At 40.6% G+C, this 22,653-nt stretch overlaps 1 protein-coding gene across 4 annotated transcripts in view; it reads right to left on the reverse strand.

Annotated features, from left to right (window-relative positions):
- Positions 1-22,653, reverse strand: part of ATL3 (atlastin GTPase 3) — a 64,940-nt gene that overhangs the window by 17,679 nt on the left and 24,608 nt on the right. For 3 of the 4 annotated variants that reach the window (XM_035013091.1, XM_035013090.1, XM_035013089.1), the window contains exons 4-8: positions 12,550-12,654; positions 12,014-12,064; positions 4,009-4,065; positions 2,508-2,600; positions 1,433-1,571 (exon numbers count right to left, since the gene is read on the reverse strand). In XM_035013091.1, coding sequence (XP_034868982.1) covers positions 1,433-1,571; positions 2,508-2,600; positions 4,009-4,065; positions 12,014-12,064; positions 12,550-12,654 — 445 coding nt within the window. Of the gene's footprint in view, positions 1-1,432; positions 1,572-2,507; positions 2,601-4,008; positions 4,066-6,286; positions 6,871-12,013; positions 12,065-12,549; positions 12,655-22,653 lie in introns of those variants that run through there. The other variant, XM_035013092.1, reaches the window with a different exon arrangement.

The raw sequence follows: 22,653 nt of genomic DNA on the forward strand, positions 1-22,653 counted from the left end.
TCGGTTTCTTCTGTATTATGAAGACCAGCTGGAATGTAAATCTTAACTGAACAAGTACATTAATGTTCTTGGATCAAATAAGTCAAATAAATTGAAAATGATGAATTTTGTGTTTATTACAGGCTATGAAAAACTCCCACTTCAAAAGGCAAGTTCTTCTGGAAACTAAACATTGTATACCCTCTAAATTATTTCCCCAAAATAACAGAAGAACTTCTGTTTTAGCCCAATATGACTTTGGGGCAAAAAGAATCTAGATGTAAATCTCTGCCCCCCCCCCCACCCCCCACTTACTAGCGGAATACTGTGAGCAAGTTCCTTAACTTTCCTAACTCAGTTTCTTCATTTGTGGGATAAAAGAGACAGTATTAGTTTATGGAAGCACTGGGAGCATGAAGTAGCAAAGTAAACTAGCAGTGTTGGTGCTATGGTCTGAATGTTTGTGTCCCTGCCAAATTTGTATGTGGAAATCCTAACCCCTACAGGTGATGGTATTAGGTGGGGCCTTTGAGGGGTGATTAGGTCATGAGAACAAAACCCCTGTGAATGGCACTAGGGCGCTTATAAAAGAGACCCCACAGAGCTTCCTAGCCCTTCCATGCATGAGGGTACAACCAGAAGTCTGAGAATAGGAAGACAGACATCACCTGACCATGCAGGCACCCTGACCTTGGACTTCCAGCCTCCAGAACCATGAGAAATAGATTTCTGTTGTTGATAAGTCACCCAGTGTATGGCATTTTGTTATAGCAACCCAAAGAGATGGGCAGTGGGAAATACAGCGGAGCCTGGAGAAATGGCAGCTATTTTTATTCCTACTTTACCGGGAACCTGAGAAGCTCAGATAAGTTTATAAACAGACATGCTAGTTTAACACATGTGTAAACTGAAGACTAGGCATTACATGACACAAGGTCTTAATGAATAAGGAACAAAAATAAGACAATGGAATCCAAGACTCCCGACTCGTAATTTCTCTAAGCTAACACCTAGTCAACACTTCCTGATACTCACACATGACCCAGCACCAGGCTCTGCGCTAATCACAAAGATGAAAACACACAGCCATGCCATGCATCATGTTACCTTCCTTTGAGAATTTAATTGTACTTGATAATTATCAGCTGACTAATGTTTAGTGTTCCTTTATTTAGCGCTTTTATCTCTTGTAAACCAGTAATTAAAACAGGCCTCTTAGAAAGATCATTGATGAATATGACCACCACCACTTCAGATGGAAAAATTAAGGTGAATTCTAATGGTCGCAGTAAGGCAGAAGCAAAAAAATGAAGTGGACTCTAAATACTATTCTTTCTAAGAGAACATGCTGTTCCTCTTCAGCATTCACTGGATCCATAATTTACATTTTCTGATCACTATTTCATTCCAAAGATCAAATCACCGGTCTAAAATAACATCATTTATAACACACCTTTCAATTTCCCATCAAAGTCAGGGCTTGTGGCCACCTGGAGTCCTGGGTGTGGTAGGAGAAAACAGGTGACGTTGGAGAAGCAGGAGTGAATGTGGTTTCGGACATTCTGAATTTCCTCGTGTTGATGTTCTTTTACCTGCCAGTGAAGACCAACAATTTACAAAAGACCATTTGTTTTTCTTCACTAGGAACCACTAGTATAGGACAAAGGAAAGATTTCCCAGCTCTGATGGATCATAGCAACCTACACTGTGTCGTCCACTGAGAAAACTCAGAACCCTAGAAGTAATAAATGCATACATTTGATTAACCATGGTTTGGTTCCCATAGCAACCAAAGAACAGGGACTAAAGTTTCTTAAAAAACAGTATTGCAGGGGCGCCTGGATGGCTCAGTAGTTAAGCATCTGCCTTCAGCTCAGGTCATGATCCCAGGGTCCTGGGATCGAGCCCCGCATCGGGCTCCCTGCTCCACGGGAAGCCTGCTTCTCCCTCTCCCACTCCCCCTGCTTGTGTTCCCTCTCTCGCTGTGTCTCTCTCTGCCAAACAAATAAATAAAATCTTAAAAAAAAAAAAAAAAAAGTATTGCACAATACTTCGGAAGAACAAGGGAAGGTTTGTGGACATGAAAGAGGATCTAACTAGTTATTAGTGATTGACAAAGGACTCCCGTATTTTAATTTTGGACAACAGGCTAAGCCTGTTTATATACACCCCAAAACAAGAAAAAATTCTGAATAAGAACAGAACTAAAATTCTGAATACGGCATTCTAAAGGCACATATAGAACCTGGTGCAAAATGTGAAATGGAAACCACGATCAAAGCTTGGGCCAGAGTCAGAAGTCCTTCAAAAGTCCTTCAAAGCCAGAGTCCTCTGTAATCCCTGTGCACTCGATACCCAGGCTCTTGACTCCTATGTGAATACCATCAGTGCACTAATATTCATAAGTATTTAACACACTTAGAAGAATTTTCCATAATCTGCTTTAAATACTATAGCTAAAGGCAAATGAGAAAGTTACCACTACTTTCCTTGTAGGTAATTCCTCAGAAGATTATATTTCTTCTTACCTGTAGACGCTTATCCAAAAAGGACATTCCTCCCTGTAGTCCATAGCTGTATTCATAAGGGAAACTCCAGTCTCGAACCAAAAACATCAGTGTCTATTTAGGAAAAGAATAGAACATATTATAAGGTTGCAGAAATTCATTTTCAAAATAACAACTGAAATACTTCTTTGCATAGTGCCAACTTCTTCAAAGGGGGTAAGAAATTGTGAAGGATTTATTTCTTCTGTAAAGTTTTAGAAACCTTATAAACACTAGAAGGACATGTATTAAGTCAAATGTGAGGTGAATATATCCTATCGGCTATTTTTGTTCCCATGGGTTGGTAAGAGCAGAAGAAAGAGACTGAGGAGATGTTAAATTCAGGGCTCTGCTCTAAAGTCAAGCACAAGGAATGTGGTAAAGGACAAGAAAACAGCATGGTACCAGCTAATCATGAAATCAGATCTACTTTTAATGTTAGAAAGGAAAACTAAATTAAATAATAATACTTAAAACTCCTCTAATCTTACTGAGGTTACTATGCATTCTCATCCTTATGAAACAACTGGCTAAAGCAGGGGCCAGAAAACTTTTTCATAAAGGACCTAAGAGTAAGTATCCTAGATGGTCATAACAAGAATGGAGCAGCTATGGAGGGTCCCTGGGTGGCTCAGTCTGTTAAGCGTCTGCCTTTGGCTCAGGTCATGATCTCAGGGTCCTGGGATCGAACCCTGCATCTGGCTCCCTGCTCAGCAGGGTGTCCACTTCTCCCTCTGCCCCTGCTTGTGCACGTGCTCTCTCTCTCAAATAAATAAATAAAATCTTAAAAAAAAAAAAAAAAGCAGCAGCTATGAACAAATGAGTATAGCTGTGTTCCAATAAAACTTTATCTGCAATTTAAATGTCAGTGTCGGGGCGCCTGGGTAGCTCAGTCACTAAGCATCTGCCTTCGGCTCAGGTCGTGATCCCAGGACCCTGGGATCGAGTCCCACATTGGGCTCCCTGCTCAGCAGGAAGCCTGCTTCTCCCTCTCCCATTCCCCCTGCTTGTGTTCCTTTTCTCACTGTGTCTCTGTCAAATAAATAAAATCTTTTAAAAAATTAAAAAATAAATAAATGTCCAGGTCCACAGCTAATTTACACATGTCATGAAATAGTATTGCTTTTTTTATTTCAACCATTCAAAAATATAAAAACCATTCCTAACTCACAGGTCATATAAAATCAGGCAGCTAGCCTGATTTGGCCTGCGGGCTGCAGTTTGCTGATCTCTGAACTAAAACAAAGACATGAGGGGCACGTGGGTGGCTCAGTTCGTTAAGCATCCAACTCTTGGTTTTGGCTCAGGTCATGATCTCAGGGTCCTGAGATCAAGCCCCATGTGGGGCTCAGCACTCAGCAGGGAGTCTGAGATTCTCTCTCTCCCTCTGCCCTCCCCAACTCGAATGTGCTCCCTCTAAAATAAATAAATCTTTAAAAAAACAATACAAAGACATGAATTACATTTATAGTTAGCATTCTACCTGGAAGGGTTTTTGGAAAATTTCATCCATTGCCAGACGACCATATTCTGTGAAGAGCTTTAAAAAAGAAGAGTTAATGGTTTGTTAGGCAAAATTATTTAAAGTATTTCTATGGCTATTATTTAAAAAAGAATTCATTTAACAGACTCAATGCTACTTATGAGACCCAAGTTCTACAGTTTCAAAAGCCTGGAGAGCCATGAACCTTAAAACAATCTGTTGTTCCTGTCTCACATCCATATTCCAAATCACTAGCAAACTCAGAATCCAACCGCTCACAGCTTCCATGTGGCTTGGAATATTACAACAGCTTCCTAAACTGGTCTCCCTACCTCGGCCCTTGCTCCGTCCCCAGACTATTCCCCAGACAGTAGCCACAATGGCTCTGTTATAAGATTACTTAGATCACATCATGCCTCTGCTTAAAACCCTCCAACCTCATAGTAGAAAAGCCAGCCCCTTCCAGTGAGATCTGGCCACCTTGGCCCTCCTCACTCTTCCTCAAACATGCTGTGCACACTGCTACCTTAGGGCCTTTGTTCTGACTCCTCCTTCTGCCTGTAAGTTCTCCCCCCAAATAAAGGCACAATCTGCTCCCTCACTTTTTGTGGTCTTCACTCAAATGGCTCCTTCTCAAAGAAGCCTTCCCAACCATCTGCCTCAAAAGATTACAAGTTTCCCCACAATTCTTCTTATCCCCGCATCTCTTTTAAATATCTTTCCTTAACCCATCTCACTATCTAACATACTGTACCTTTACTTATTTTGATCAGTGCCTGTCTTCACTACTAGAATTTACGCTCCAGGAGGGCAAGGATGTTTGTCTGTTCCCTCACTACTGTATCTCCGGCAGCAGGAGGAGCACTGGGCCAAGAGCGTGTACACCACGCAAATGACCAAATGACCACGTTCTCTAAGGTCAGGGTTTACACAGACATTCATCTCTATGTCCTCATGAAGCCTCTCACTAAAAATATAGCAAAATGAAGTTTAAAAGTTATAAACTCACAGGTCAAAGGGGATGAGAAATGATATGGCAATAAAGAAGAGTTGTCAAAAACACTCTGGAAGGAAAACAGAGAAATGAAAACTATCTCAGGTTTTGGCTTTCTCTGCCTTATCTGTGACAGGCCAACAAAAACAAGCAGATTTTCTCAGCAGAATCCCTGAAAGGCTCAGAAATTAGAAGCACCCATCACCATGAAGGAGGGGATGAGGGAGCAGGGCTAACAACTAAAGAAACGACCGAAAGTCTCCAGAGAGGGCACCTACACTCCCAGATCCTGCTCCCTCCCTGGGCTCCAAATTCTCTTCCTGCCCCCACAGAAAACGGAAAGTGTACTGTCTGCAGATAAACCAGAAATAACTTACACTTTGATACCAAATTCAGCCGAGAGGAGTAAGGTAAGTCCCCTACTTTACTGGAAAGGGGCACTTAAGTCAAGGTCTACATACTGAATAGTGAGACTCCTTGGCCTCCCATTCTGCTGGAGACACAGCAAGCTTCTACCCACCCAGGCAGGAGTTTAAAGAATTCTTCTCTGGGGAAAATGACAGCCCAAGAACAGGCTGCAAATACAGACATTCAGGGGTTGCAACAAAATACCCAAATATTCTTGCCCAGTCACCTCACTGTGATCCAAAGCAGTACACCAGGCCCACCCTCTTACCAAAGGTCCCATCAGATTTTTAACAGCTCCCTCTTAAATACACATGGCCAAGGACACCAGACCTTTGTGAGAAGCTACTAGCAGGAAAGAAAAAAACTTGTGTCCTTCAATTCTAGAACATCATCTTATATTATTCCTTATAATTTCTTTCCCTCCATTTTCTCTGTTATGTTTTACTAAAACACCTGTCGTTATTAACAGGTGCAACCTCTCCTAAACTGATGCTCAAATTTTCCTTGTTGGCTATGCCCTCCCATTCTCCCTCTCCTCCACCTCTCCTGCTCCTCTCTTCCCTTTTTCCCTCTTCTCTCCTCCCCCGCCCCGCTCTTCTGTCTCTGCTTCATTCCCTCCCTCTGGTCTGACTTCTGCTCTGTCCTCTCATTCAGCCCACCAGGGAGATTTTCTCCAATTTAGCTTCCACCTCCTTCTCTACTGAAGTTTCCAATTTTACTGACATAGTGTTCATTTCCAAGCTTTTGTTTGTTTTCTGAATGTTGCTTTTTAACAGCATCCTGTTTTTTCCTGGTTGCAACAGCTGCAACATTTTATCTTTCTGACCATATGCATTTACAAAGAATGAAGAAAAAGCCCACACTAAGGTACATTACCATGAAAATTCATGCCAAGAATAAGAAGATCTTATAAGCTTCAGAGAGAAAAAGGTCACATACAAAGGATCAGGAATCAGATGGTGTGGGACTTCAGCAGCAACACTGGAAGCTGGAAGGCAATGAAGCAATGCCCTCAATTCTAAAAGAAAATTATTCCTATCCTATATTTCTAAGATAAAATTAAAATATTCTCAGACTTACAAGAACTCAAAAAAGTTATCTACTATACATCCATTCTATCCTTTCTCAGAAAGCTAGTGTAGAATGTTTAGAATTAAGAAGAGAACAAACCAAAAAAAACAAGAGAGAGAGAATAAACAAAAGATTAAAAGGGATCCAACTGCAAAAGGAACTGAAAAGAAATTCCCAGGCCCTGATTTCAAGCTATAGTAATCAAAACAGTATGATACTGGCACAAAAACAGACACACAGATCAATGGAATAGAATAGCTTTCTATTCTCCCAGAAATAAACCCCTGCATATATGATCGATTGACTTTAAGACAAAGAAACCAAGAATAGACAATGAGGAAAGGACAGTCTCGTCATTAAGTGGTGCTTGGGAAAACTGGAAAGCTACATGCAAAAGAATGAAACTGGACCACTTTCTTACACCACACACAAAAATTAAATCAAAATGGATCAAAGACTTGAACATAAAACCTGAAACCCTAACACTCTTGGAAGAAAACATAGGTGGTAAGCTCCTTGATGTCAGTCTCAACGACTGGATTTGGAAACAAAAACAAAGGCAGCAAAAGCCACAACAAACAAGTAGAACAACATCAAACTAAAAAGCTTCACAGCAAAGAAAACCACTAACAAAATGAAAAAGCAACCTACCAAGTGAGAGAAAGTATTTGAAAATCATTTATCAGATAAGGTTAACAGCCACAATATATAAAGAATTCATACAACTCAACAGGGAAAAAAAACCCCACAACCCAATTAAAAAATGGGCAGAAGATCTAAATAGACATTTTGTAAGGAAGATATATCCATTTGGCATTTCATGGCCAATGAGTACATGAAAAGATGCTCACCATCAATAATATCAGGGAAATGAAAATAAAAACCATAATGAGATACCTCCTTCACACCTATTAGAATGAATATTTATCAAAAAGAAAAGAGATATTAAGTGTTGGTGAGAATGTGCCAAAAAGGGAACCGTTGTCCACTGCTGGCAGAAATTTAACTGGTGCAACTATTATGAAAAACAATATGGAAGGTCCTCAAAAAATTAAAAATGAAACCACCATATGATCCAGCAATTCCACTTCCAAGTAATTACTTGAAGAAAACGAAAACAGCAACTCAAAAAGACATATGCACCCCCATAGTCAATGCAGCTTTATTCACAAATGCCAAGATATGGAAGCAACCTCAGTGTCCATCGGTGAATGGATACAAAAAACATGGTGCATATATTCAGTGGAATATTATGTGCCATAAAAAAGGCGGCCATCTGGCCATCTCCAACAATATGGATGGACCTTGAGGGCATCATACTAAGTTTTACTAAGTCAGAGGCAGAAAGGCAAACACCGTATGATCTCAATTATATGTAGAATCTGGGAAAAAAAAAAAAACTTAACACTTAAAAAACAAACAACCATATGGATACAGAGGTGGAGTGGGAATAGGGGAAAAAAAGTGAAGGGGGTTAAAAAGTACAAACTTCCAGGGGTGCCTGGCTGGCTCAGTCAGAAGAGCATAGGACTCTTGATGTCAGGGTTGTGAGTCCAAGCCCACATTGGATGTAGAGATTACTTAAAAATAAAATCTTAAAAAAAAAAAAAAAGTACAAACTTCCAGCTATAAAATACATAAATCGTGGGGATACATGGTGATTATAGTTAATGATACTTAAAAGTTGCAAAGTGAGTAGATCTTTAAATGTTTTCATCACAAGGGAAAAAATAATAATAATTTTTTTTAAAAAGAAAGAAATTGCCAGTGGGATAGCTGTGTACCAGGACTAAAGGAGGCAGTGCAAGGTAGAGGAGAATACAATGCCAAGGAGTGATGCTCCCAAGGAAAAAAAAAAAACAACCTGAAGTATGAAGACCATACTGAGAGGTTTTAGGAGCCTATCCCTTGAGATACATTAGTGATAAGCACACAACACTAAAACTAGCAAAAAACATGATACAGGTAATTCATTACAAGAAATGCAGTCATAATTCACAAGAAACCTCAGTTAAGGAAGAACATATAAATATACCCATATAATAAGGCAACTACGAATACTTTTTTAGTCAAAAACTGTGATCTAACTGTTGGAAGGATGAGGGAAAGGAAGATGTGGGAGAGTGGTAAAGATGCTAAACCCTAACTTTATAGAAGAAATTATTACTATTTCAATTATAAAAATCCAGAAGAAACAGCATAACCATCTTTTTGAAAAATTTTGAAGCAAATAGCAAAAGACACAGCCCAAAGGACAAGTGATTGCCCTGGAGAAAGGAGTAGGAGGTCGAAAGGATGTTCTTTTTTATTATGAACATTGCAATACTACCGACTTTTATACTGTGTGTGTGTGTGTGTGTACGTGTATGTCACTTTGTTAAAATAAAATGATGCTTTAGAAAAAGAAATACATACAAAATACTGTATATAAACAAAACACACGTACAAAACTGTACAAAACCCATGATCTCTCTCTCTGTAATTCTGAAATCCAAAAAGCTCTAAAAACCCAAGTTAGGTGGCAAACTCCTTTGAAGGAAAACCTGCCTTGAATGGATGTGAGGCTTTTTATAAGCTTTATTTATCCCATTTCATGAATCAGTCATGCCTTTACCTGCAGAAACAGTAGCATGTTTCATCAGGAGGTGTTACCTGAACGCCCATTCCTGTCCTCGACCTCATACTTACGTGCACTTTTGATATAGTCCATCTAAAATCCAAAAAATTTCAAATCCCAAAATACACATAGTCTCAAAGGGTTTGAGTAAGGCTTGTTGTCACATGTTATCTATTTCCTATAGGGATATCTATCCGTTTACAAAGAGAACAGAAAGCATATATTCAAACCCGATATGTGGTTACCTCTGGGGACCGGGAAGGGGGACTTCAGTTTTATCCAAGGCATCCCAATTTTTTTGCAAGAACAACATCATTTCTAATTTCATAATGATTACGTTAAAATATAGAAATGACTAGAGTGACAGATGTCATATTACTAACTGAGAGAGCTAAATTCAGCCTCTATGAAGAAGGCATAGAGTGAAGGAGGATCTCCCACCAGGAAACGTTATTGGAAGCAGGGTCTTCACAGAGGTAATCACGTCAAGATGAGGTCATCAGGGTGAGCCCTAAGCCAACATGACTGGTGTCCTTATAAGAAAAAGCAACACAGGGGCGCCTGGGTGGCTCAGATGGTTGAGCGTCTGCCTTCGGCTCAGGTCATGATCCCAGGGTCCTGGGATCGAGTCCCACATCGGGCTCCCGGCTCGGCGGGGAGCCTGCTTCTCCCTCTGACCCTCTCCCCTCTCATGCTGTTTCTCTCTCGCTCGCTCTCTAAAAAATAAATAAAATCTTTTAGAAAAAAAAAAAAAGAAAAAGAAAAAGCAACACAGACACAGGGAGAAGAATGCAATGTGAAGACAAAGAGACACACAGGGAAGACAGAAGCAGAGGCTGAAGGCCTACAGCTAATGCCAAGGAACATCAAGGACGGCCAGCAAACCAGCAGGAACGTGGAAGGGGCAAGCACGGATTCTTCCCCACAGGCTCAGAGAGGGTGTGGCCCTGTGGACAGCTTGAGTTCTGACTATCGGACCCCAGAACTGTGAGACCGTAAGTTTTTGTTGTCTGAAGCCCCCTCGTTTGTGGTACTTGGTTACAGCAGCCCTCACACATCACCCGGGCCTACTCATGATGACCTTTCACCGACTGATGACACGATCCATAAAGAATTAGGTCTACCTCAAACATGAGTGTGTCCACAGCATGGGGTCCCCTGCCTCACACAAGCTAGGTGTTCAAAAAAATGTGTGAAAGGGAAGAGCCTATAAAGGAATAATTTTCAGGTGAAAAGGTGTCAAACTCAAGTTTTGGTTTAAATGTTTCAGGAACAACAGCTCCCAACTCCTGAGTCATGGCACCAGAGAAGAACCACCAGTTAGAGAGTACAAGTTATTGCTAGTAGTAACATGAAGAGCCAAAGTTGAGGAATTATTTTCCTTGCTTTTTAAAGGAATAGAAATTAGAACTAACTCAAAGTAATCCCCATAATAAGTGACACCCTCATTCCCTTGCACGCTGATCTGTTTTCTTGAATGTCAACGGGACGAGTGCAATCAGAAAGGCATGTCAAGAATTGCATTCAACTCTGGAAAACCTATGGAAGAGTATTTTACAGGAATAACACGTAAGAACTGCTGCACGGAGAACAGAAGACAATGACTAATCGCAGTAGTAGTAACAGTAATACTAAACAATGGCTCACAGTTATTAAGCTTATATTCTTTTCTAGGCACATAATGCTATGCATTTTATAAATACTGATTTATTTACCCTCACCTGGATTTTTGCAATAGCTTCACAACCAGTCTCACTGAATGCACACCTGTCCCTAAAAAATCTATTCTAAACAGCCAGAGTGATCCTCTGCTCAAATAACGTCACTCCTATGCTCAAAACATGGCTCCTATATCCATTCCTCAGAGGAAAAGCCTGAGCCCTTGGCAAAGGCCAAGCATCAACAGGACCTAAATGCCTCTCTGACTTTATCACTAAGCCTCCTCCTGTCACAGGGCACCTGGGTGGCTCAGTGGTTGAGAATCTGACTCTTAACTTTGGCTCAGGTCATGATCTCAGGGTTGTGAGACTGAGGCCCATGTTGGGCTCCACACTCAGCGGGGAATCTGCTTAAGATTCTCTCTCTCTGGGGCACCTGGGTGGCTCTGTGGGTTAAGTGTCTGCCTTCGGCTTGGGTCATGATCCCAGGGTTCTGGGATGGAGCCCTGCATCGGGCTCCTTGCTCTGCAGGGAGCCTGCTTCTCCCTCTCCTCCCTGCTTGTACTCTCTCTCTCTCCTTCTCTCTCTCACAAATAAATAAATAAAATCTTAAAAAAAAAAAAAAAAGATTCTTTCTCTCCCTCTGCCCCTCCCCATCGTGTATGCGCTCTCTTAAAAAAAGGGGGGGGGGCGCCTGGGTGGCTCAGTCGTTAAGCGTCTGCCTTCAGCTCAGGTCATGATCCCAGGGTCCTGGGATCAAGCCCCGCATCGGGCTCTCTGCTCGGCAGGAAGCCTGCTTCTCCCTCTCCCACTCCCCCCACTTGTGTTCCCTCTCTCGCTGTGTCTCTCTCTGTCAAATAAATAAATAAAATCTTAAAAAAGAAAAAAAAATTAAAAAAAAAAAAAGCCTCCTCCTGTCACACTTCCGAGTCCTAACCACTGGCCTCCGTGCTGTTCCTCAATCCTGCCAAGCACCCTCCAGTTCAGGTCTTTCTTCTTGCTGCCCCCTCTCCTATACTACTTCTCCCCCAGATATACCGCAGGACTTACTCATCCACTTTCTTGGGTTCTGTGCTCAACTCAGTAAGGCCCTTCCCTGATTACCCCGCAGGAACAGGGTATAGAACCGCTATGAGCCAAAAACCCTCCCCTATAGTTCAATCTATTGCTAAACCTATTCAGCTATAAAACTTCTCTTAGTCTTAAAACTTTTAAATGATACATTATGACATTAAACTTTTCATGATGAATATATACCTGTAACTGTTGAAGATCATCTTCCTGAATGTTCTGGGACAAATTATAAATCTAGAAAACAAAAAGTCCAGATTGATAACCACTCTAGCTTCACTTCAAAGGAATCCCAAATAAGCCTAAAGCATTGAACAGAAGCTTTGTACAACTAAAGGTTTACATATAAGAACATGAGGTCTGTTCAAATAGTAATATTATCTGTCTTTTGGAAAACTATGCATATAATGTTGAAATCACCTAATTCTTCCTTTATAGCTTAAAATCAGTTTTCCTAAGTTCTCACCAAATCTCCATTTCCTGTGCGATGTAATTAATGTAATCTCAATGTCCACTTTTCAGACTTTTCTTGAAGTATTTTATACATACTTATGTCCAAAGTGGAAAAAGTTAAAGCTCCTTCTTGAGCTTAACTTATCTCTATAGCCTAAAAAGAACACTGACACATCACCTAGGGATTCTGATAAGAGAACAATGAAAACAGCTGTACTCCCTTTATCTTATTTCCTCGGCAAACTTTTATCTCAATCAAGTGGTATTACCTGGACAGAACTAGTCATGGTGCTGAGAGCGAAGATAGTGGCACAATCTTTCACAGTGGACTGGCTGTCAAATGCCCCCTGGGTATCCATCAGAACAACTGCAACCTAAAGGAAAGGCAAATACCAACAAAATCTGTTAAGAGTGAGAAGGGGAGAAATGTAGAAAAGAAGTCGAGAAGTACAGTACAGGTAACAATTAAATGAGGTTCTGGCACCTGTTTGTAGTTCTACAGAAAAGTAGTTACTGAAATGCCTTGTCTTGATCAGAGAAGTTTCCTGGAGGAGGTTATCTGCTCGGACCTGATTAGATGTATGAAACAGAGACCCACAGAGCAATATGCATAGACAGGGAAAGTGCCTCACCAATTAAATGAGCCAAGTGTTGAGACCAGTTAGCTCACTTACCAAGCCAGTCATTCGGATATTTTTATTCACAGAAGTAATAATATGATTATCACTTTTATGTAACTTACATATCAAGTCCCATTAATCACATACTACATTTTTGAGTTTACTTTCATACCCCCAATCCACTACTGTGGTAGAACGGATATGATACAAATCCACACAAAAGAAAGTATTATGCAGAAAAGAAAGATAAAATCAAACCAAATAAAGTTTCTAGCCAACCTCAATACACTGAAACCTAATGACAGACATGAAGGCTTTATTCTTTCCACACTTTACCCATTTTGTGAAGAGGATACAGTCAAACTAAACAAGTAATCAGCACTAATCATGGCTGAGACACAAGAGAATAGTATTGGATCTCTACCTCAGATCATATACAAAATGGATCAAATTAACTCAAAATGGATCAAAAACCTAAATGTCAGAGCTAAAACCATAAAACCCTAGAAGGAAACAGAAGTGTAAATCTTCAGGACCTTGGATGAGGTAATGGTTTCTTTTTTTTTTCTTTTAAGATTATATTTATTTGAGAGAGAGAGAGAGAGCACACATGAGTGCATATGCGAAGGAGAGGAGCAGCAGAGGGAGAAGCAGACTCTCCGCTGAGGAAGGAGCCCAAAGCAGAGCTGGATCCCCAAACCCCCGGGGATCATGACCTGAGCTGAAGGCAGATGCTTAACCAACTGAGCCACCCAGGCACCCTAGACAATGGTTTCTTAAATATGACACATAAAGCACAAACAACCAAAGAAAAAATACACAAATTGGCTTCATCAAAATTTAAAACTTTTGGACATCAAGAGACACTATCAAGAAAATAAAAAGACAACGTACAGAATGAAAGAAAATAATTGCAAATTATCTATCTGGACAACTGGTCTAGTATCCAGAATAAATAAAGAACAATTCAACAACAAAAAGACAAATGATCCAACTAAAAAATGAATTTGATTTGAATAGATACTTCTCCCAAGAAAATATACAAATGGCTAATAAGTACATAAAAATATTCTCAACATCATTAGTCATTGAGGAAATGCAAATGCAAATCAAAGCCACAAAGAATCAAAATAAAAAGCTTTTGCACAAACAAAATTTAAAAATCTTAAATTAAAAAAAAGCTTTTACACAGCAAAGGAAACCACCAACACAACAAAAAGGCACTACTGAATAGGAGAAGATATGTGCAGATGATATATCTGGTAAGGGGTTAATACCTAAATATAAAAAGAACTTATACAATTCAACACCAAAAAGGAAATAATCTGATTAAAAAGTGGGCAGAGGGGGCACCTGGGTGGCTCAGTTGGTTAAGCGGCTGCCTTCGGCTCAGGTCATGATCCCAGGGTTCTGGGATCGAGCCCCACGTCGAGCTCCCTGCTCAGCGGGGAGCCTGCTTCTCCCTCTCCCTCTGCCTGCCTCTCTGCCTACTTGTGCTCTCTCTCTGTCAAATAAATAAATAAAATCTTTAAAAAAAAAAAAAGTGGGCAGAGGATCTGAAGAGACGTTTTTCCAAAGAAGACATACAGATGGCCAACAGACACATGAAAAGATGCTCAACCTCATTCAATAATCATCAGGGAAATACAAATCAAATCTACAATGAGGATCAGTCAGAATGGCTAGTATCAAAAAGAAATAACAAGGGACAGCTGGCTGGCTCAGTCGGTAGAGCATGTAACTCTTGATCTCGGGGTCATGAGTTCGAGCCCCATATTGGGTGTAGAGATTACTTAAAAAACAAAAAGAAAAAGAAAAAAGAAAAGAAATAACAAGTGTTGGTGACAGTGTGAAGAAAACAACCCTCATGCACTGTTGGTAGAAATGTAAATTGGTGTAACCACTGTGGAAAACAGTATGGAATTTCCTCAAAAAATTAAAAATAAGGGGTGCCTGGGTGGCTCAGTCGTTAAGCATCTGCCTTCAGCTCAGGTCATGGTCCCAGGGTCCTGGATCGAGCCCCGCATCAGGCTCCCTGCTCAGCGGGAAGCCTGCTTCTCCCTCTCCCACTCCCCCTGCTTGTGTTCCCTCTCTTGCTGTGTCTCTCTCTGTCAAATAAATAAATAAAATCATTAAAAATAAGAAATAAGTATTGATGAGGATGTGGAGAAAAAAGAACACTCATGCACTGTTGGTGGGAATATAAACTGGTGCAGCCACTTTGGAAAACAGTATGGAGGCCCCTCAAAAATTAAAAATAGAAAAACCATATGATCCAAAAACTCCACTACTGGGTATTTACCCAAAGAAAACAAAAACACTAATTTGAAAAGATACATGGACCCCTGTGTTTATTGAGATATATTTACAAGAGCCAAGATGTGGAAGCAGCCCAAGTGTTCACCAATAGGTAAACTGGATAAAGATGTGGTATACATCTTTGAATATTACTCAGCCATAAAAACAAGAGAGCGAGATCTTGCAATCTGTAACAACATGGATGGACCCAGTTAGTATTAAGCTAAGTGAAGTAAGTCAGACTTAGAAAGACAAATGTAATTTCACTTATATGTAGAATCTAAAAAACAAAACAAAAATACTCTTAAATACAGAGAACTAGTGGTTGCCAGAGGGAGGTGGATGGGAGGATGGATGAAATAAGTGAAGGGTACTAAGAGGTACAAACTCCCAGTAATAAAATAAGTAAGTCAAGAAGACGAAAAGTACAGCATAGGGAATATAATCAATGATACTGTAATAACATTATGTGGCAACAGATGGGGACCATACTTATCACAGTGAGCAATGAATAATGTATAGAACTATCAAATCAAGATGTTGAAACTAATGTAACAGTTATGTAACATCTACGTCAATTATACTTCAAGAATTAAAAAATAATTAAAAAAAAATTTTTTTTAATTAGAAAAATAAAACCACAATGAGATACTACTTCACACCTAGGCTGGCTATAATCAAGAAGACAAACAATATCAGGGTGGCAAGCATATGGCAATGGGAGCCTCCTGCATTTCCAGTGAGAATGTAGGCTGCGCCGGCTGCTTTGGGAAGCATTTTTGCAGTTTTTCGAAAGGTTAGATATGACCCAGAAACTCCACTCCACTCATGACCTGAGCCAAAGGCAGATGCTTAATCGACTGAGCCACCAGAAGTACAGTTCCAGAAGTACTGAAAACATGCTTAATCCTACAACTCAACAAGAAGGGAGGGAAGGAATAATCTGATTAAATAAATAGGCAAAGGACTTGAATAGACATTTCTCCAAAGACAACATAAATGGCCAACAGGTATGTGAAAAGGTACTATCACTCATCAACAGGAAAATACAAATCAAAACCACAATGAGATACGACCTCACACCTATTAAAATGGGTATTATCAAAAAAAAAAAAAAAACACACAAGAGAAATAGGGGCACCTGTCTGGCTCAGCCGGTAGAGCATGTGACTTGATCTCAGGGTCATGAGTTCAAGCCCCATGTTGGGCGCAGAGATTATTTTGAAGAAAAGAAATAATAAGTGTTGGCGAGGATATAGAAAAATCAGAGCCCTTGTACACTGTTGGGAATACAAAATCACACAGCTGCTATGGAAAATAGTATGGAGATTCCTCAAAAAATTAAAAATAGAACTACCTTATAATCCAGCAATTCCTCTTCTGGGTATATACCCAAAAGAATTTAGACCAGTATCTCGAGTTATCTCCATTCCCATGTTTACTGCTGCAAGATTCGCAACAGCCCAGATATGGAAACAACCTAAATGCCCATCAACTGATGAATGGATAGAGAAAATGTGGTATCTACCTACAATGGAATACTACTGAGCCTTAAAAAGGAAGGAAATCCTGCCGTATGTGACAATATAAATGAATCAGGAGGATATTAAGTGAGATAAGCCAGTCACAGAAGGACCAACACTGTTTGATTCCACTTACGTGAGGTATCTAAAATGGTCAAGCCCAGGGAAACAGAGAGTAGAATGGTGGTTGGCAGGGGAGAAGGGGAAATGGGACTTGTTCAGTGGGTATAAAGTTTCAGTTATGCAAGATGGAGGAGTTCTCGAAATCCCCCCACAGCATAGTGCCTACAGCTGGCAACACTATCCTGTGCACCTGGAATTTTATTCAGAGGGCAGACCTCATGTCAAGTGCTCTTACCACAGTAAGAACAAGGAAGAAGAAAGGGTATGTTCACACAAACACTTGTACGTGTATGTTCATGGTAGCATGATTCGTAATAACCACAAAGTAAAAATAACCCAAATGTCCTTCAAATGATGAAAAGATAAAGTGTGACGCATCCACACAACACAGCAGTATGCAGCCACAAAAAGAAATGAAGTGCTGATGCATTCTTCGACATGGCTGGACCCTGAGGGCAATGGGCTGGGAGGGTGGGGGCGTGGGGGAGGCCAGACGCAAGGACCACAGATTATAGGACTCCATTTGCATGAAATGTCCAGAGCTGGCAAATAGATGCGTGGAGAAGGAAAGGAGATCAGGGGCGCCTGGGTGGCTCAGTCGTTAAGCATCTGCCTTCGGCTCAGGTCATGATCCCAGGGTCCTGGGATCGAGTCCTACATTGGGCTCCCTGCTCAGCGGGAAGTCGGCTTCTCCCTCTGCCTGATGCTCCCCCTGTTTGTGCTCTCTCTCTCTCTGACAAACAAATAAATAAAATCATTAAAAAAAAAAAAGGAAAGTAGATCAGTAGTAGCCAGGGGCTGGGAGAGGAGGGAAATGGAGAGTGACTGCTAATGAGTAGTGAGTTTCTTTCTGGGATGATGAAAATGTTCTGGAATTAGATGGTGGTGATATGTGCACAGCCTCGTGACTATACTAAAACCTGCTCAATTATACACTTTTAAAGCATAAATTTTATGATATGTGAATTAGCTCTCGATGAAAAAGAGCTCATCCTAGCATATATTTACTAACTAGAAAAATGAGGCTGTATCAGGGAAATAAGCTCTTGAGGAATAGGAGTCATACATACACTCAGATAAAGTGCTGGGTATTTGGGGGAAATGGTGTTCTCTTATCATGTAGTGAAATGGTAAACTGCCATCAACACTGTCAAGAACAATTGGGCAGGAGCTAGAAAAAGGGGAAATGGGCATTCTCAGACCCGGCAATTCCACTTCCACATGGCTTTCTAATGTTTTGGACTCCAGAACGCAGAGAAAGAAATATACTTAACATCCTGACTAAATACACACATATATAAAGCTGCACTCTGACACTTTCTACAATGTTCTAGTTCTTTCTTTTTAAACATTGGTCATGAGCCAATAAGTTGATTTCTCTACCTTTAATGGGTCATGGACAGAGTTCAAAAAACTGTGGCCTGGAGTCATGCTTGCATAATTCCCCAAGGAGACATTTACCAGATTGTTCACTGTAGGAAGGATTATAAAAATTAAAAAAAATAATAATGAAAAAGGAAACAATCCATATGCCCACCAGTGGGTAAATGAGCAAAATAAAATAAGATATATTCGTATGATGATTACCACGTAACAGTTAAAAAGAATAAACTGGAGCCACATATTTAAGACTGTAGTTTTTCAGGGCGCCTGGGTGGCTCAGTCGGTTAAGCGACTGCCTTCGGCTCAGGTCATGATCTGGAGTCCCGGGATCGAGTCCCGCATCGGGCTCCCTGCTCGGCAGGGAGTCTGTTTCTCCCTCTGACCCTCCTCCCTCTCATGCTCTATCTCATTCTCTCTGTCTCAAATAAATAAATAAAATCTTTAAAAAAAAAAAAAAAAAAGACTGTAGTTTTTCAATTAAAAAGTAAAAACAAATAAATTATCTACTTTTTAAAAAAGATGTTATTTATTTATTTATTTATTTATTTATTTGAGAGAGAGAGAGAGAGAGAGAGAGAATGCACAAGCGGGGGAGGGAGAGGGACAAGCAGAGGCTTGACTTCAGGATCCTGAGATCATGACCCGAGCCAAAATCAAGAGTCAGACGCTTAACCAACTAAGCCACCCAAGTGCCCCCCCCCCCCAAATTATCTACTTCTTTAGCCAGATACATTCTAAGCTAAAATCTCACCAGGTATATTAAAAAACAAGACAATCAGGGCACCTGGGTGGCTCAGTCGTTAAGCATCTGCCTTCGGCTCAGGTCATGATCCCAGGGTCCTGGGATCGAGCCCCGCATCGGGCTCCCTGCTCCACGGGAAGCCTGCTTCTCCCTCTCCAACTCCCCCTGCTTGTGTTCCTGCTCTCACTATCTCTCTCTCAAATAAATAAATAAAATCTTTAAAAAAATTTAAAAATAAAAATAAAAAACAAGACAATCATGTGAAACTTTCATTTGGGTAACTTCTAAAGAACTGCTTATTAGTATGGCATTTATCCAATATTATATTGATTTTTTAAAGCACCCCTGATCCTGCTGAATGCCTGAACATAATATTTCTTAAAAGGGTAGGAAACAGGGGCGCCTGGGTGGCTCAGTCGGTTAAGCGTCTGCCTTCAGCTCGGGTCATGGTCCCAGGGTCCTGGGATAAAGCCCCGCGTCAGGCTCCCTGCTCAGCGGGAAGCCTGCTTCTCCCTCTCCCACTCCCCCTGCTTGTGTTCCCTCTCTCTCTGTCTCTCTCTCTCTGCCAAATAAATAAATAAAATCTTTAAAAAAAAAAAAGGGGTAGGAAACACAACAATGAGATATCCCTACACGTCTACTGAAATGACCAAATGCTGACAAAGATGTGGAACAACAGGAACTTTCACATTCATTACTGGAAAAAAGGCAAAATTATACAGGTACTTTGGAAGACAGTTTGGCAGTTTCTTACAAAACTAAACATCACCTTGCCATACAGTCCAACAATCGTGCTCCTTGGTATTTACCCAAATGAGTTGAAACTTATGTCCACACAAAAACCTGCCCACAAATGCTTACACAGCAGCTTTATTCATAATTGTCAAAATTGGAAGCAAACAAGATGTCTTTCAGTAGGTGAACAGATACACTGTGGTACATACAGACAATGGAATATTATTCAGCAATAAAAAGAAATAAGCTATCAAGTCAAAAAAATGTGAGGATCCATAAAAGTACTGCTAAGTGAAAGAAGCCAATAGAAAAGGCTACATACTGTATGATTCCAACTACATGATGTTCTAGAAAAGGCAGGTCTATGGAGACAGTATGAAGATCAGTGGTTGCCAGTTCATAGAGGAGGCGGGAGAAGGAGGCAGGAACAAATAAGTGGAGCACAGAGGGTTTTTAGGGCAGTGTACCTATTCTGTCTGAGACAGCAATGGCAGCTGCATATCATGACACTTACCAAAACCCACAGAACATCTAACACAAAGAGGGAACCCTGATGTAAACCATGGGCTTTAGCTAGTAACAATATATCAGCATTGGTTCATTAATTATAACAAATGCCTCACACTAATACAAGATATAAATAGTAGAGAGAAACTGGCAGGGGGAGGGGCATGTGAGAACTCGGCGCTTCCCGATCAATTTTCCTATAAACCTAACATTGTCCTAAAAAATAAAGTCTATCAATTTTTTTAAAGGTCAGGAAACCAAAATGATGTCAAAAAACATTGAGCTTATCCCAGGGTTCTGGGATCGAGCCCCACATCAGGCTCCCTGCTCGGCGGGAAGCCTGCTTTTCCCTCTCCCACTCCCCCTGCTTGTGTTCCCTCTCTTGCTGTGTCTCTCTCTGTCAAATAAATAAATAAAATCTTAAAAAAAAAAAAATTGAACTTTATAGAGGAGTCAATTCAACAAGATAAAAAAAATGAGGGCACTACAAATGTTAGATAACTAAAAGCAAAGCTTGCTTACTAAAATTGTAGAGATTTCCTAAACTATTATGAAAATATACCAGTTGCCCCAAAAAATAAAAATCAGGTCCACCAGTTCTATACAAAGGGATCATATAATCAAAAATAATTATTTATTCCTAAAAAGAAAATTATTAAAGCATCTACCACACACTACCAGAGAAACAGAAGAGAGCAATGATATAAAACCGGACTGAAATGAAAATTGTAGGGCCTGTTGTAATGCCAGATCTAAGAGCAGCTGTATTACCCATAGGAGGCCTTAACTGCTATGGGTAATACAGCAGTTTAGAGATGCCAAACATCTCTAAAATGAAAAGACTGGACTTCCACTTCCAGTCACAGTCAAAATGGTGTTAACAGAGACTGAACTTACCCTCCCACCTAAAACCAAAAAATAACAGACAGAACACATGAAACAACAGTTCACAACACTGGACATCAGGTAACAAAGGATAATGATCCTTGAGGGAAAGGAACAGATGAGGTGAGCCTTTCTGTTGTCCCAGCTTACTGACTAAAGCGCGGGGAGGGGAAGCCAGGCAGAACTCAACGGATTCCCTGAGTTGAGGAGACACAGCTGAGAGTCAAGGAGACCAAGGACACTGGAATTCTCAGGCAGAGTGTCTGAGAGGAGAGAGATACAAAGACAAAGAACCCCAGGGATCTGTAGAGGGTCCCCATCAAGAGTTCAGCTGAATACTGACAAGCGTGTGCGCATGAGGACGCTACCTGAGGCTAGAGACAACCAATCAAAAGGTTTAGAGGGAGCAGTACCCAGTGCTCGCAGAGGGCCAAGAACAGGCCTGTTCCCTCCAACCAGACTGAAAAAAATCCCATAATTCTAGAGTACTCAGAAGAGTACTTGCCTCAGTAGTGAGGAATAAATAGCTCTATATTAAATACTGCTCTGGTGCCATTTAAGAAACCTTAAAAGCCAGAAAAGAAAGGATCCAACTGTTTCCAAATTTCTTAACTGCATCCTAGAATAAGGTCAGGGAGGGGCACCTGGGTGGCTCAGTTGTTAGCGTCTGCCTTCGGCTCAGGTCATGGTCCCAGGGCCCTGGGATTGAGTCCCACATCAGGCTCCCTGCTCGGCGGGAAGCCTGCTTCTCCCTCCCCCACTCTTCCCCACCCTGCTTGTGTTCCCTCTCTCACTGTGTCTCTGTAAAATAAATAAATAAAAATATTTTTTTTAAAAAAAGAATAAGGTCAGGGAAAATATGGGAAACGGGGGAAATCAAGGAACACAAGAAAGTATAACCCAATGAGGAGAAAAATCAATCAAAAGTCAATTAAAATTAACCCAGAACAGGGGCACCTGGGTGGCTCAGTTGGACTTAGGCGTTGGGACTCTTAATCTCGGCTCAGGGCTTGATCTCAGGGTCGTGAGTTCAAGCCCTTCTTTGGGCTCCACACTGGTCGTGGAGCCTACTTAAGGGAAAAAAAAAACCCAGAATAGATACAGATGTTAAAATTAACAGAAAATGACTCTAAAACAGCATTCTGTATAACTGTATTCCATATATTCAAAAAGTGACGTAGTGACATGAAAGACATAAAAAAGACCTAACCTGAACTTCCAGGGATGAAAATCACACTTCTGCAATGAAAAGTAGACTGGATTATAAAGACTTGGGAACTTGAAGGCCTAGCAATAGATACTGCCCAAAAGGAAAGAGAGAGAAAAGTAAGTTAAAAAAATGAACAGTGCATCGATGAGCTATGGGACAGCCTGACGTATGCGTAATAGGAGGCCCCAAAGGGAAAAAGGGAAAAAAAATTTGAAGAAATAATGGCCAAAAAATGTACAAATTTGATAAAAATTATGAACTTGCAAATTCAAGAGGCTCAACAAAATCCAAACACAAGAAACATGAAGAGAACTACACTTAGGTACATCATAATCAAACTGCTCAAA

This window comes from Mirounga leonina, unplaced genomic scaffold, assembly GCF_011800145.1.
Source record: "Mirounga leonina isolate KUSES-001 unplaced genomic scaffold, KU_Mleo_1.0 Mir_166, whole genome shotgun sequence".
Lineage (NCBI taxonomy): Eukaryota > Metazoa > Chordata > Mammalia > Carnivora > Phocidae > Mirounga > Mirounga leonina.